Raw genomic sequence first — 17,729 nt, 5'->3', positions numbered from 1 at the left:
AATGAAACCCAAAACAAACAGAAATTAAAATAGATAAAATTTAAATTCAAAACGAGCAGAAATTAATATAAGTAGGGCCCCAAGCTCTCTAAAAGCCAGAATACAATTTGTACCTTACTGAAAACAATTCTTTTAAATGTTTTCGCTTTTCTAACTTTAAGAAGTCAGTTGAGATTTTAAGGAATAAATATCAGCATACATAGTAAACTGACAATGCATATTTTTTTCAGTAAATTTATTCGAATTTTTTCAGTAAGTTACAAATTATATCAAATTATATGTACTTTACTGGAAAAAATTCAGACGAATTTACTGAAAAATATGTGCATTGTCAGTTTAATTTACATATGCTGATATTTATTTCTTAAAAATGACTTCTTAAGGTTATAAAAGTGAAAACATTTAAAAGAATTTTTTCTGTAAAGCACAAATTATATTCTGGCTTTTAGAAATCATAGGGGGTTTGAACCCTACTCATATTAATTTCTGCTCGTTTAGAGTTGACTCCGTTATCTATTTTAATTTCTGTTCGTTTGTGGGTTTAATTTATTTATTGATGCTGATTTGTGCTAGTTGTATGCTAAGTAGATTATTCGATTATTTTTTTGTTCATTTTTGGTTTAACGGAGTTCTTTACTTTTTGTTGAAAAACTTAATTTGTGGAAAAAGTTTTTTTAATTAATTTCTGTACGTTTTATATTGACACAGTGTTTTTCAGGGAAAAAGAAAATAATAGTTTGAATCTTTCCGGTTTTCCTTTAAGAATTCATAATTTGGCCTGCTATTTATATGCTTGAGAAACTTTTTCAGCAATTTTTAACGACATAAACTCCTTTCAAAATTATGACACAAATAGTAGTGTTTAATATTTGATTTCTTCAGCTCATTTTACGAATTAGCTCTTTTAATACGATTGGAAGTGTTTGGGGAAACGATGGGCGTGGGGGTCGCATTTGCCCTCTGATCACTTTCGACTAATAAAAAATGCACTAGTCCTTTCAATTTCTAATCGAATGAACCCTTTTTGAAGCTTTCTACGAAAAAACTTTCTATAAAAACCCAAGGGCATAACTTAAGACCCTTATCCTGATGGCTATCGGGGGAGGGGATGTCATCCTCAGATTTCCAGACCTTTCAACTACGTTGAACAACATGAATATATCAAACTGTTGATCGGAAATGTTTGGGGAAATAATCGGCGTGGGGAGGGGGGATTCCCCCTCTGTTTAGTTTCGACTATTAAAAAGGACAATAGGCCTCTCAATTTCAAAAAAATTAGCGCTTTTTGAAGTTTTTACGACAACGCTTCTTATAAAAAACCTTTTATGTCCCCAGGGCAAAACTTACAACCTTAGCACTGACAGTTATGGCGGTCGTCATACTCAAAGACATAATTTTCGGACCCTTCAACTACCTTCAACAAAATAGCTATGTCAAAATGTTGATCGGAAGTGTTTGGGAAATGATGGGCGTGAGGAGGGGGGGGGGGGGGGTATTCGTCCCGATTCCAGTTCTAATTTCCAGAACTTTCAACTATGTTGAACAAAATGGCTATCTGAAAATTTTGATTGGGTGTGTTTGGGGAAATTGTGGGCTTAGAGAGGGTTTAGTTACCCTCCAATCACTTTCGACTATTAAAAAGGGTACTAGCCCTCTCAATTTCCAATTGAATGAGTCCCTTTTGAAGTTTCTATGACACCACTTTCAGTAAAAACCTTATATGCACCCAGGGCATTGTTTACACCCTTTATCGTGGGAGCTCTGGGGGGGGGGTTTGTCATCCTCAAATACATAATTTCCAGAACTTTCAACTACGTTGAACAAAATGGCTATCTCTTAACTTTGATTGATTGTGTTTGGGCAAATGGTGGGCGTGAGAGGGGGGTTAGCTGCCCTCCATTCTCTTCCGACTGTTAAAAAGGGCACTAGCCCTTACAATTTCTAATCAAATGAGCCCTTTTTGAAGCTTCTATGAAAAAACTTTCTATAAAAACCTTATATTCCCCAAGGGCATAACTTAAGACCCTTGTCCTGAGGGCTATCGAGGGAGGGAGGGGGGGGGGTGTCATCCTTAGATTTCCAGACCTTTCAACCACGTTGAACAATATGAATATATCAAAATGTTGATCGGAAGTGTTTGGGGAAATGATGGGCGTGGGGGGGATTCTCCCTCTGTTTACTTTCGACTATTAAAAAGGACAATAGGCCTCTCAATTTCCAAAAAATCGCTTTTTGAAGTTTTTACGACAACGCTTCTTATAAAAACCTCTTATACCCCCAGGGCATAACTTACAACCTTAGCACTGAGAGTTGTGGCGGTCGTCATACTCAAAGACATAATTTTCGGACCCTTCAACTACCTTCAACAAAATAGCTATGTCAAAATGTTGATCGGAAGTGTTTGGGAAATGATGGGCGTGAAGGGGGGTTGGTATTCGTCCTCCGATTCCAATTCTAATTTCCAGAACAATCAACTACGTTGAACAAAATGGCTATCTGAAATTTTTGATTGGATGGGTTTGGGGAAATTGTGGGTATGAGAGGGGGGCTAGTTACCCTTCATTCACTTTCGACTATTAAAAAGGTCACTAGCCCTCTCAATTTCCAATTGAATGAGCCCTTTTTGAAGTATCTACGACAACGCTATCTATAAAAACCTTATATGCACCCAGTGCATAACTTACAACCCTTGCCCTGTGGGCTCGGGGGGAGGGTTTTAATCCTCAAATACATAATTTCCAGACCCTTGAACTACGTGGTAAAAAATGCCTATTTCTAAATTTTAATAGAATGTGTTTGGGCAAATGGTGGGCGTGAGAGGAGGGTTAGTTGTTCTCCATTCTCTTTCGACTTTTAAAAAGGGCACTAGCCATTTCAATTTCCAATCAAATGAGCCCTTTTGAAGTTTCTACAACATCACTATCTATAAAAAGCTTATATGCCCCCAGGGCATAACTTACAACCCTTGCCCCGAGGGCTCTGAGGGGGGTTATCATCCTCAAAGACCTAATTTCTAAAACTTTTAAATACGTTGAACAAAATGGCTATCTAAAAATAATGTGTTTGGGAAAATGGTGAGCGGTAGAGAGGGTTTAGTTGCCCTCAAATCACTTTTGACTATTAAAAAGGGGACCAGCCCTTTGAATTTCCAATCGAATTAGCCCTTTTTCAAGTTTTTACGATAAAGATTTAAATAAAAAACCTTATATGACCCCAGGGCATAACTTACATCCCTTACCCTGAGAGTTGTTGGGGAATTGACATCCTCGAAAACGTAATTTCCGGGCCTTTCTACTACTTTGAATAAAATTGCTATCTCAATACTTTGATTGGATGTGTTTGGATAAATGGTTGGCGTGGAAGGGGTGTCAGTTGCCTGCCACTCACTTTCGACTATTAAAAAGGGCACTAGCCGTTTCAATTTCCAATCAAATGAGCCCTTTTTGAAGTTTCTACGACAACGCTTTCTATAAAAAAAAACCTTATATGCCTTCAGGGCATAACTTACAATCCTTGCCCTGAGGGCTGTGGGGGGGGGGGGGTGGTTGTCATCCTCAAAGACCTAATTTCCTGAATTTTCAACTACGTTGAACAAAATGGCTATCTAAAAATCTAGGTTGGATATGTTTGGGGAAAAGGTGGGTGTGAGAGGGGGGGGGGGTGGTTAGTTGCCCTCCAATTACTTTCGGCTATTAAAAATGACACTAGCCCTTGGAATTTTCAATCAAACGAGCCTTTTTTGAAGTTTCTTCAACACTTTCTATAAAAACCTTATATGCCCCCAGGGCATAACTTACAACCCTTGCCCTGAGGGCTCTGGGGAATGTCCTCCTCAAAAACATATTTCTATCTGGAAATCAACTACGCTGCACAAAATGGCTATCTCAAAATTTTGATTGGATGTGTTTGGGGAAATGGTGGGTGTGGAAGGGGTGTTAGTTGCCTTCCAATCACATTCGACGATTAAAAAGGGCACAAGCCACTACAACTTTCAATCGAATGAGCCCTTTTCGAAGTTTCTACCACAACTCTTTCGGTAGGAAGTGCCCTGGTCTAAGACCAAGAACCAAAAATAAATAATACATTGTGCCTACATCGTTCTTTACTTGAAGACAGCGCTATTGCGCTGTCTATGATCATGGGTGCAGCAATAGCTTCAACTAGTAAAGAGCTAATCACGGCTCCTAGCAACAAAAAAACGCGTACAAAAAAACTTTTTATAAATAATTTTTATAAAATATTTTTTTTTTTAAAATGGCCTGAAACCCTTCGAAAATAAACTGTCAAATGAGAAGAAAGTCCCGTCTGTAGCTGAAGTCTTAATGGTAGAATTTTATTTTAAAAAAGAATTTCCATATTTTTTTTCAAAATAGCCTGAAACCCCTCGAAAAGGCCATTGAATCGAAATAAAAACTGCACCATTAGAATCGTCATTGCCGAAAACCATATAGAAACTTACACCCCCCCCCCGCCACGTTGAACAACAAGGGAAATCATTTTTCTGCAGAGGTAGCACTGATGTGTCCTCTTTTTTCTCCTTGTTCTTCTTCGTCGCTGCTGGGACTGGAATATCATAGAGAGCTGTTTAAGGGCTCACTTGAAAGGAAACTGCTGTATCCACGTCCTTTTTTATGCAACAAAATATACATCGGGGCTGCAAATCTAGGTGATTCTCATTTCGGTGAGTTTCTTCGAATTTCGAAGGACAACTGGTTTTTCTTCTGGTCGATTCTTAGTCTGCATCAGTATGCTCTCTATTGTAGGTGGAGAATTCCAAAACTTCAAAAATACATTACCGCTATTGCTCCTTATAAATAACGTTTTGCTGTTTTTTGGCGGCAATGGTAACAGCTAAACGCGAGTCTCATAATTTCGTCAGCTCTAAAAAGTTTCTAGATCAGTTGGGTCATATGCATCATCAGAATCGTATGAAACGACCTTTCGATTAACATACTTAAGGGGGTCAAGATCATTCTCATTTCTCGCCTCCCATATGATTGGGGTTTTCAAGGGTGCTTGATTTTCCTCAGGGCATTTGTTTTGCAACAATGTTCTATCATGTAGAGGTGGAAATTTCCCTCCTTGCTCCCTGTCCTTTCCAGTGACCTTCAAAGACATAGTGCTCCTTTTGCTGCTAGGAAATAACGTTTTGATCAATCCTTTTGCTCCAAGTGAACTATTTGTTAGCGTTGTACTTTCTGATGAGCCACAGTTCTGTTCATGGTAACTTTTCTGTGATGTACTAGCATGTATTGGTGTAAACATTGCAGATTTTTTTCTTTCTTTTGTAGTAAAATTTGATGACCTAGTACCCTTTTTGTTACAAGGAAATAAAATCTCCGTTGATTCTGCGAAACTTCTCATTGACAACGGTGCGTTAGCTGGTATGTCATTATTTTTAGCATAGGAGTTACCACTTTGCTCCAACGTAGTATGCAGTTTAGAGGAGAATTCAACCTTTTTGTTCTTCCCTGCTTTGCCATCAAACTTGAAAGGAAAAAGACCGTTTTCGTCCCTAGGGAATGATATTTTTGCTGATTGTCCGTCCGTACAATTATTTCTTGTTAGCAATGGCCCATCAGCTGATGCACCGAAATGTCTGTCTTCTTTCTTACTATATTTGTCCATGGGCTTTAGATTTTTCAATTTTTAATCATAGAAAGTGCTAGCACAATAGTTAGCATTACCTATATTTTCGTGGATGATAAAGTATATTTTCTGTTAAGGTTTATTTAGTGTAAATTTATTCAAAATGATCAGAATTTCAAACATTAATTAGTGACCTTTGCTGAAAATTATTTTGCATTTCTTAATATTTTGGATGCTTAATAATCTTCTGTAACAATGAAATTTTTTGTTATTGCATCCGGTGTGACGTCATTGTGTTGTTGAATAACACTATTATATTCGTAATTTTTTGGGTTTTTTTCTTTACTATTGTAATGAGCAATCTTTAGCTTATTTCATGGCTGTAGCGGCAGATGCATAATTTTTGCCCCTTTAAAAGTAAAAATTATCAAACTCTAGCCCATTCTTACCGAAAATTAAAAATGTGTTTTAACACTGCTGTCAAGGGAAGAAGAATCACCATTTGATGCTGATGCAGGAATGGTAACTATTATTTCGATTAATCTTAATGGTAAAAGTTTGTTACGAGAAATATTATGTGAGATTCGAAAAATATCCTACAACCCTAAAAAAAGGATACATCATGTAGGAGCATTACAGTCCCCGGTCTTGAGCAACAAGGAACATCACTTTTTTGGGCGGGAAACATTGCGTCACCTTTGTCATTTTTTTATTCATTTGTTTTGTGGCGCCGCTAGCGGGACGCTGAAACATTGTAAAGAGATGTTTAAGGGCTCATTAGAAAGGAAATTGCTATATCTTGCGTATTTTGTAAGTATTAAAAACATGATGTTAAAACAAAAGGCAATTTTTAACAAAAACTGCATCTTCATATACAAGATGATGTTATATTTGGTGTCACCTCTTATAAGAATATATGTTTCTGTTTTCCTTCCGAATTTCAGTGTCTAGTTTACGAGGAAATAGGTCAGTGAAGAAGCCTAAAGCTTGCATATATATATATATATATATATATATATATATATATATATATATATATATATATATATATATATATATATATATATATATATATATATATATATATATATATATATATATATATATATATATATTATATATATATATATTATATATATATATATATATATATGTATGTATATATATATATATATATATATATATATATATATATATATATATATATATATATATATATATATATATATATATATATATATATATATATATATATATATATATATATATATATATATTGCCTGAAAATTATCCTCCTTGCTGTTTTGTCCTTTTGTTTTTTCAATTTTCTTTTTGTTCTTTTTCATCCATCAAATACACCCAGTATGGTCTTAGATCCTATCTAAGAAGATTCTGCACCTTAAAAATCATTTTATGATTCTCATTGTCGGCTGACCGCAATGACAAAGAGTCCGTTATCAAATTTTTTCAGCACCACAGGGAACTTCCAAAGCAATTTTTGTAAAAATTTATAAATGATCTTAAATTCTTCATCAGTTTGAAAAGCTAACGAGAAGCTAGTTTAATATAAAGAAAACTTTAATCTCTTAGTAATTCTTAAGCAAAGCGCAGTCTATTCAATGTATGTTCAGCATAAATAATATGCATCTTGTGCCGAGAAGGTTTTCAATCAAGGTGGTTAGCACAACGGGAAACTTCCGAAGCTGTCAAATTACTCAAATGATATTTCGTTTGGGCTAATTTAATATTTTCTAAGCAGGTATGCAAGAATATTTTTAGGGACTACCCTTTCCTGAACTTTAAAAACAAAATTCTGCTTCGTTCAACAGAAAAAAACAAAATTCATACTTTCTACTGATCGCAAGTTTGATTCAATCTGGATATCTTTACCGGCACAGAACGTGAGAAGCTAGACGGTTTTTCCAAGATTTTCAGGAAAGTAGGGGCCAGGTTTTAGTGTTTTGTCGTTTTTTCGGATCTCTTATCAAAGCTCTATAAGTTATAGCAAGACCGCTCAATAGTTATAAATAGTTTGACCATACAAACTAAAAAAGTATTTAAATGGACGAGACTGAGCCCTGTAGATAAATTAGCCAGTAGCGTCATACTCAATAATATTTGGCTACTACATTCTCGGTTTGTATAAAAAGCTCCTCCCATTTTATCTCCCATCAACAATCCAGTATCTATTTGTCAGTCACTGAATAATGGTCGGTTAATTGTTGGTTAGTAGCTGCAAACATACAAGCTATTGCGAGCTAATTCAAGACCAGGGAAATATTTTGGTTGACTTCCTTTCACAGAAAGAAGTGATATACCACAGGTGAAGCTGACTGGGCTTACCACGGCTCACCAAAGTAATAAGCTTCTATGGGAAGAAGAGAATGCAGACTTGAATGATGTATCTGACACCGTTGAAAATTATGCTTTTACATATATCATTGGTTTTGCTGTTAAGAAGCTGCTCACTTAGCACAAGTGTCCGATGTGTGCTTCAAAGCTTATTCAAGGCGATGGTGAAGTTTTCGACGAAACTTATTTTTTTTATGGCAGAAAAGGCCTACGAGCGGTGAAGGCTGCATTTATCCAGCCTTACAGCTCCTTCGCTAGGTGTTGTTTGGATTCTGCAAGACTGTGACTCCATTTTCCTCAAACATTACAGGAATTCTTGTTGGGACCCAGGACTAATCCATCGAATTTGGCTTGAGTGCAAAGACCTGAACTGGAAAGCTCGCGGCGAGGACTTCCCTTGAATAATTTATATGATATTTGTTGTGCACATGTGCATATTACGAAGTAAAATTTAAGAATCGTGAAATGAACGGAAATCCCTATCAAGGAAAATGAACTAGCAAGTAATTATTTTAGTTTTAGTAGTTTAAATATTTGATTATCTCCTTTTATGAATAAAGAGACAAGTATTTAAAAACTAGCATTTGATTATCTTCTTAATGGGCTCCTCAGTGCTACAGACAATAAAAATCAAACCAATATCAATGAACATATGTGAAAAGGGGAAGGGACTAGATTTAATTTAGCTGCAAGTCTGCATTCATGCCATTCATTCTTTGTTTTTCTTTCCATTCTTAAACCAATGTTGTCTTTACCTTTTGCATTATTACAGCTATACCAGTTATTTTCCTCTGCCACACGCATGTCCACGTATGAAAAAATCTAGTGTCGCCTATGCTTATTCTTGTTTATATGTTCTCTGGAGCAGTTGCGTCTCGGTCTGGCTTTGTCTAATGGTTGAAATTGGGAATGATTCTACTGTAAATATCTGTCTACAGTGAGACAGAGTGCTACTTTGAGGTATCCAATCATCTTCAAATGAGACTATGTGCTGTAGTGTTGCTTTTCCGCGAAGATACGTTTCGGCTTTCTTTTCTTTAAGACAATGTTAGGCTCCTGTGGCTAATGGAACTATTAGCATTATTAGCAGTTTAGAATGAAATGTTAGTTAAGATCAAGATTAAACCTATTTGACGTTCTGTAAACATATCAATATGTACTAAACATATCAAATGTATCTTGGGTTTATTATACTCACTCCGCTATTGAATAAGAAAGATCATTTCATGAGAATACAGTCATTAAACGAGGTTTGAATTTGTTTGTTTAGTTTCTCTACTTGTGGATTATTCTAATAAAGACTAAGCATTATAAAAAAAAAGAAAAAAAAATAGCTGTCAAGTTTACCAACATCGACGTAAATTCAAAGATAAATCTTGGTGAGGGTGAACTCATGTTGAATTAAATAAAATAACAATTTTTTTCAACTGAAAGTAAGGAGCAACATTAAAACCTAAAACGGACAGAAATTATTACATATGTAGAGGGGGCATCCCCCTTCTCGACACCTCGCTCTTTACGCTAAAGCTTTTAGTGCTTTTAAAAAAGCGTCTTATTGTTCTAATTAAACTGCCCCTTGAGTTCCAGGAGTCATTATTAAAAAATTCGGATAAAATTCAAGCTTTAGCGTAAAGAGCGAAGTATTGAGGAGGGGGCAGACCTCTTTATATGCATAATAGTTTCTGTTAGTTTAAGTTTTAATGTTGCTCCTTACTTTCAGGTGAGGAACTTTGTTTTTTTATTTAATTTCTGATCGTTTTTTAAATAATGCCAGGAAATCTGGCCCCATGTCCACGGAGAAACCCCCTCCCAACGGAAATATCCTATAAACAAATCAATCCCGGTGAAAATTTGCCCCAAATAATAACTTCTAACCACTCCGCGTGTAAAATTGAGACGGAAAAGAGAAAGCAAAACATATAAAAAGAATTTTGTATAGGAATTCTGGCAAATTCCCCCAGTGTATAATTTCCCCTGACAAATTCACTCCCTGGAAAGTTCCCTCCCCATGGAAAGTTCCCCCGTAGAAAAACCCCCAGTAGAAAGTTTGCCCCCCCCCCCCACGAAAATATATGCCTGCATCCCAATAACAAAGACTATGCGCAAACAATGGGCAAATTTTATAGATTAAAGACCTTTCTCCTGGGGCAGTGGGGGGGGGGGGTCATGTTATACCCAAAGGCATAGTTATTAGGCTTTTCAACTATGATGGACAAAATGGCTATGTCAAAATTTTGATCGGACAATTTTGGGAAAAAAGGGGCGGGGAGGGGGTCTAGTTGCCCTCCAATTTTTTGGTCATTTGAAAAAGGCACTAGAACTTTTAATTTCCGTTCGAATGTACCCTCTCCTGATATTCTAGTACCACTGGGTCGGTACAATCAAACTTGGGAAAAAAAAACAAATAAACACGCATCCGTGATCTTTCTTCTGGCAAAAAAGTACAAAATTCCCCATTTTTACAGATAGGAGCTTGAAACCTATACAGAAGGGTTCTCTGATACGCTGAATCTGATTGTGTGATTTTCGCTTGACTTTTGACTTTTGGGGGCTGTTTCCCCCTTTTTTCAAAAATCAGGAAAATTTTCAGAGGCTCGTAATTTCTTATGGGTAAGACTAAACTTAATGAAATTTATATGTTCGAAATCAGCATAAAAATCCGATTCTTTTGATATATCTGTTGGTATCAAAATTTTTTAGAGTTTTGGTTACTATTGAGTCGGGTCGCTCCTTACTTACAGTTCGTTACCACGAACTGTTTGATAAGCAGCCAAAAGTGGTAAACTGGTAAAATTCCAACGAAGGGTAGAATTAAGGCAAATTGAGTGATAGCTTTAATTGTTTGGGCTTCAAACTCTGGCAGAGGGCAATTGAAAATGCAGGGGCGAAACTCTGTTCAGAAGGGAGCAAGAGGAAGTTGGGAGGAGGCGCCTGCCCTTCCCTTGCCCATAGCAATTTAAACCCCTGGTCACCAATTTGTACCGACCATTAGACATGAACCCCGATAAAATTCATTAGAACCTTTATAAGAATTCATTATAAATTCATTACAATAATAATGAATTCATTAGAATTCATTTTAAACACACAGACATTGGAAAATTGGGAAAACCATAAATATCTTTACATTTCAAGGATAATCTATTCATTTGAATATTTTTTTTTTGTTAATTTCTGTTAAAGAGAAACTTTTTTTTGTATTTGAACCTACTTGGCTATTCGTTGCCTTTTTCAAAATCTAGCGGGATGGTTTTTTTCAATTTTGCAGTAAAAATACAAAAAAAAAAATCTTTTCAAAACTAGGAAGTGGGGTCCAGGCAAATGCCCTCTGCCTATTGTTGCATATAATTATTATTATGACTACCAGTTTGTGCAGGAAAAGTTTAAATATTTTTGGAATTAATTGAAACCCATAAAAACAGGTTAATTCCAAATAAAAAAACGTCGGAAAATGTGGGGAAAACGTAAATATTGTGGCATTTCCTGCATAGTCCCCTTTTATTCAAAAGTAAATAATAATAAAAAAAGCAGTTTTTTCAATTGAAAGTAAGGAGCAACATTAAAACTTAAAACGAACAGAAATTATTACGTATTAGAGAGGGGTTGCTCCTACTCAGTGCTTCACTCTTTGCGCTAAAGTGTTTTAGTACTGTAAAAAAAAGTTTCTTATTATTCTAATTAAACGGTTTTTGTGTTTCAGGAGTCGCTCTTAGAGAATTGGGACAAAATTCAAACTTAAGCGTAAAAAGCGAGGTGTTGAGGAGGAGTTTTAAGTTTTTAATGTTGCTCCCTAGATAACGCCAGGAAATCTGGCTCCGCCTCCATGTGAAAATCCCTCCTCCCAACGGATATATTCTCTAGACAATTCAATCCTGGTGGAAATTTATCCCGGACAATTGCCCTTAACATCTCCACGTGTAAAATTGAGTCGGCAAAGATAAAGCAAGACATAAGAAGAATTTTGTATAGGAACTCTGGCAAATTCCCCCGGTGTAAAATTCCCCCGAAAAATTCATTCCCGGATACTTTTCTACCCATGCAAATTCTCCAGTGGAAAATCCCCCCAGCAGAAAATTCGCCCTCCTTAAAAATGTATGCATACTTCCCAATAACAAATACTATACGTAAACAATGGGCAATTTTTTATAACTTAAAGGCCTTTCTCCAGGGGTTGGGGGGGGGGGCTATAACTTTTAATTTATGTTTGAATGAGCCCTCTCTCAATATTCTAGGACAACTGGGTTGATACGATAACCCCTGAGAAAAACAAACAAAAATAAAATAGACACGCATCCGTGACCTTTCTTCTGGCGAAAAATGCAAAGTTGCGCGTTTTTGTAGATAGGAGCTTGAAAACTCTACAGTAAGGTTCTCTATTCGCTGAATGTGATGGTGTCATTTTAACTAAGATTCTATGACTTTTAGGGGTGTTTCCCCCTTTTTTCGAAAATCAGGCAAATTTTCTAGGCTCGTAGCCTCTGAAGAGTAAGACTAAATTTAATAAAACTGATATATTTGAAATCAGCAAGATAAGCCGGTTCTTTTGATATATCTATTGGAATCAAAATTCCGTTTTTTAGAGTTTCAGTTACTATTGAGTCGGGTCGCTCCTTAGTTACAGTTCGTTACCACGAAGGGTTTGATTTCATTCATTTTTGTACGTGTGAGCAATTTAAATAGAAACTAAGCATTAGCCAAATATAAATAACCATTATGGTTACGAATTTGTGCAATCAAACAGTTCGTGGTAACGAACTGTAAGTAAGGAGCGACCCGGCTCAATGGTAACCGAAACTCTAGAAAACGGGTTTTTGATACCAATATATACATCAAAAGAATCAGATTTCAATGCTGATTTCAAATACATATTTTTCATCAAGTTTAGTGCTACCCATCAAAAGTTACGCGTTTGAGAATATTTGGCTGATTATCAAAAAAAGGGGGAAAGACCCCCTAAAAGTTATAGAACCTTAATGAAAATCACACCATCATATTCAGCGTATCAGAAAACCCTACTGATGAAGTTTCAAGGTCCTATCTACAAAAACGAGGAAGTTCGGATTTTTTGCCAGAAGAATGCCCTTTTATTTGTTTTTTTTGGTTTTTTTTTGCCAGGGATCATCGTACCAATCTAGTTGTTCTTGAATATCGTGAGAGGGCTTATTGGAACGGAAATTCAAAGTTCTAGTGCCCTTTTTAATTGAACAAAAAAATGGAGGGCAACTAGGCCCCCTCCCACGCTTATTTTTTTCCCAAAGTCACCCGATCAAAATTTTGAGATAGCCATTTTGTTCAGCATGGTCAAAAATATGATAAATATGTCTTTTAGGATGACTTAATCCCACGAAGTCCCCAGGGGGAGGGCTAAAAGTTATGAACTTTACCCAATGTTAACATAAAGTATTGGTTATTGGGAAGTATACAGAAGTTTTCAGAAGGGTTTTTTCTGGTAGTGGGGGGGGGGTGGGTCGGGGGTTATTTTGGAGGATTTGTCCATGCAGGAAGTTTTCTTTGGGGAAGGGAAATTGCCACGAAGGGGGCGCCGGACTTGCCAGCATTATTTATTGGTTATTGGGAAGTATACAGACATTTTAAGGAACGATTTTTTTCTGGAGGGGGGGGGGTCTAGAGGAGGAGGCTACTCTGGAGAATCTTTACGTGGAGGATGTTTCTTTGGGGTAAGGGACATTTCTATGAAGGGGGCGCCGGATTTCCAAGAATTATTTAAAAAACGATCAGAAATTAAATAAAAAAAACGTTAAATAAAAGTTTTTTCAACTGAAAGTAAGAAGCAACATTAAAACTTAAAACGAACAGAAATTATAACGTATGTGAGGGGGTTCTCCCCCAAGTCAATACCTCGCTCTTTACGCTACAGTTTTTTTTAGTGCTTTCAAAAGAGCTATCTATTATAATTAAACGGCCTTTGTGATTCAGGGGTTTGAAAATAAAAATTTTTTTTAACTATGAACGTAAAGAGCGTGGTATTGACTAAGGGGAGAACCCCCTCATATACGTAATAACATATACGTAATAAAAAAACAAGCGATACGGCTCAATAGTAATCGAAATTTTTAAAAACGGAATTTTGATGTCAATAAATGTATCAAAAGAATTTGTTTATAATAATACCTATATGATTGGGTTCACCCCGTAGTCAATACCTCGCTCTTTAAGCCAAAGATTTTTTAGTACTGTCATAAGAGCTATTTATTCTAATTAACGGCCTTTGTGATTAAGCGGTCATTTTGAAGGGTTGGAACAAAATTCGAACTTTCGCTTAAAGAGCAAGGTATTGACTAGGGGGCGAACACCCTAATAAACATATTAAAAATATATAAATATAGAAGTTCGTTACGTAAGTTAATTCGTAAGTTACGTATATTTATTACTAATAAAAACGTTCGTAAATAAAATTAAACAAGTTTCGAGAAAGCCATTTAACTAAATAAAAGTAAATTAATGTGAAAAATTTGTTTTAATTATTCATGTAGGGTGAGCCAAGATCAAAACCTGTATTTATTCAAAAAAGTTCAAAAACTAAATAAAAAAAACAAGTTTTTTAAACCGAAAGTAAGGAGCGACATTAAAACTTAAAACGAACTGAAATTATTCCGTATATGAAAGGGGGCTGTCCCCCTCCTCAACGCCTCGACTCTTTACGCTAAAGTTTGACTCTGTCTCACAACTTTTTATTTTTTAAAACAATAAAAAACTTTAGCGTAAAGAGCGAGGCGTTGAGGGGAGGGGACAGCCCCTTTCTATATACGGAATAATTTCTGTTCGTTTTAGGTTGCAATGTCGCTCCTTACTTTCAGTTTAAAAACTTTGTTTTTTTTATTTAATTATACTAAAGAAACCATCGAAAGATATGGGCAAAATGCGGAAATCTTGATATTTCAAGATTATGACACTATGAAAATAATGTCATTATGACAGGCCTATGACATGTGAAATACAGTCATATTGGGATTGTGATAAATAGTGATTAGGATTGTGATAAACTGAAATATGGAACAGCTAACATGATTATATTTTTTTTTGGGGGGGGGAGGGGGTAAGCATCAATATTAATGTTATCCTCATGCTCATGCCATCTGTGTAATGTAAGTGGAGCTTATGATTTTTTTTTGTATTAAATGTGATTAAAGAAGATTCTTTTGAACTTCCCCTCTCATGGGAACTATTCAATTTATCTCTTTTTTTGTTTTTTGAATAAATAAATAGATGTTTCTCATCAAACTGTTTCCTTTGAAACTTTGAATTGAAAAAAAAATAATTTTGAGATTAAAAAAAAATTGACAAATAGTTCTGAGCAAAAATAGGACACTCAAACACAAAGAAAAAGTATTTTTCCTCACTATTTTTTAAAATTTCATTTTTAAATTTTTTTTTTATTTCAAGTAAAAGTGTCCCTCCCTTTCCTGTGTGTGTAGGTGTGACATACTGATTTTGTTGCCGCAAATAACTTAATTTCAGCATATTTTTTTATTTTATTAATTTCCTATAAATTTTTTAGGAGTCCAATGATGGAATAAATCTGCTATCCGCTGCAGAACCGGCGAGAACCCCTATTCGTCAAGCTGAAGGTACACTACGCCATCTCACGGCTCAGGAACTGGCGGCTTTACTACCCCCCAATTTTCAAAGTTCTTTGTTGACTCCTCCAGTTCAGCTGGACGAGGAGAATCGTCCGGCTGGCCGTGTTTTTGCCCAGTTTGCTGCACATGCTGCTGAGAGGGAAAGGCAGGGAAGTGACGATAGGGAGCAAATGAGGAGACCTAGATCAACTAGGGTAATTTTTTTTTACTACATTTTCGCTGTCATATATAAAGACTGTGTCTGGTATCTTCGCTTTGAGGTAATTGCCAGAAACTGTTTGCTAACCTTTTCTCAGAGATAGTATGAGCAGGGCAACGCACATTCAATCATCTTTTTCATTTATATTGCACCTTTGAGAATAGCTTATAAAATAGTTTGTGGCGATTATCTCAGAAATGTTAAAATTTCACATCTAACTCTTAAAGCGGGGCTCCCACGGCGTCAATTAAGTTAATAAAGTAGTTCGCAAAGTTACATACTGTTAAGTTTGTCGTGCTCACATATGAATTTTACCTTATTGAACTAATGGAAATTTTTTGAAGCAATTAATTTTAATTAATCACACATTTATTCTTGAATATATCTGAAATTATTTTTTTTATAACTTTTTCAATTTATTAAGTTATTCGTAAGTTACATGTTGTTTTTGCTTTAAAACTTACAAAAGACGGCTCACAGACAAAAATCAGGATCCAATTCTTGACACATTACTTCACTTATTTACTTAAATGCGTTTTCAACACAAATTCTGTCCTCATATTCCCTTTGTTAGGAACTGTATATTAAAGGTTTATTTCTCACTAGTGAAATAAGCAAGTCTTCAATGTTCCACATATCAATGTTCCACAGATTAGGAGAAAAGTTCAAGACTGGCTATCTAATTAGTTTTTAGCTGAATTGAAATTTTCTACAAGTGTTCTCCTATTGGCTAAACTTTCCGGACCTTATTGAAAAAGTTAAATAAAGTTTAACTTCTTTCCGACAACCATAAAGTCAATAAAGTTATAAGAGGAAAACGGTTTATTAACTTTATGGACGCCGTGGGAGCCCCGCATAATTGTGAGGGACACGACGCATATTTAATATGTGTGTATCAGCTGTACGAAAAATGTGGTTCTATCCCGCTTTCTAGGGCTAAAATGAGAGGAAGGTTGAGATGGCTAGGATACGTTTTGCTGATGAAGGATGACAGGCAGGGCCAGATTTAGAGTTTTGAAGCTTCTAGGCCTAAGCGTTTTTGCCACTCTGTTTTTACGAGTTTTTGGGCGAACTCCCTGAAAATTCGGGAATAGTGGAAGCTCTGAACAGAACGCAACTGACGAGCCAAAAGTAATGAAAGAGAGAGATGATACTGAACTCTCAGTCGCCATTCTTGGGAGGCATCAGACAGTTTATATAAGTGGTCACGGGATTTCTGTGTTGTTTTAAATTCACTTTTCTGATAACAAGCAGCGCTGCGGTGGAGTGCATATGGCACTTGACGATAATTCACAACAGCTCAGTTTTTGTTAAAAAAAAAAAAATCACTCAGTGATAATTTATTGCGCCCCCTGGTATTGTGCGTCCCTATGCCCGATTGCGAGGAGGTCGTAAAGAAGGATTTAAGGGAAATTGGAACTTCTTGGGAGAGTGTAAAGAGGGAGGCTTTTAATAAGTTGGGATGGAAAAGGAGCGTGTGAAGCTCTGTGTTTATATATATAAATACACACACACACACACACACACACATATATATATATATATATATATATATATATATATATATATATATATATATATATATATATATATATATATATATATATATATATATATATATATATATATATATATATATATATATATATATATATATATATATATATATATATATATATATATATATATATATATATATATATATATATATATATATAATAAAGTAGTAAATACTAAAAATAAAACTGTAAAATAGTAACTATAAAATAATAGCAAATAAAATAAAATGGCAAATAAATAATAAAAAGACAAGTAGTCAGAGAACCACCTGCATACAATAATAAAAGTAGTTGTTTATACTTAGATATGGGCAAATAACGCTGATAACAGATTCAAAACATTATATATATATATACATATACACACACACACACACACACACACACACACACACACACACACACACACACACACACACACACACACAC

The 17,729-nt window shown here is 35.5% G+C and overlaps 1 protein-coding gene across 1 annotated transcript in view; it reads left to right on the top strand.

Moving 5' to 3' along the window:
* The window catches only part of LOC148949676 (serine/threonine-protein kinase 40-like), a 111,223-nt gene that overhangs the window by 66,833 nt on the left and 26,661 nt on the right, over positions 1–17,729 (top strand). The window contains exon 10 of the mRNA XM_089092754.1: positions 15,461–15,736. Coding sequence (XP_088948880.1) covers positions 15,461–15,736 — 276 coding nt within the window. The remainder of the gene's footprint in view (positions 1–15,460; positions 15,737–17,729) is intronic.

Source organism: Artemia sp. Qi Xiang Cuo, chromosome 8, assembly GCF_049724085.1.
Source record: "Artemia sp. Qi Xiang Cuo chromosome 8, ASM4972408v1, whole genome shotgun sequence".
NCBI classification, from domain to species: Eukaryota; Metazoa; Arthropoda; class Branchiopoda; order Anostraca; family Artemiidae; genus Artemia; species Artemia sp. Qi Xiang Cuo.
This window is presented reverse-complemented; position numbering and strand designations above follow the sequence as displayed.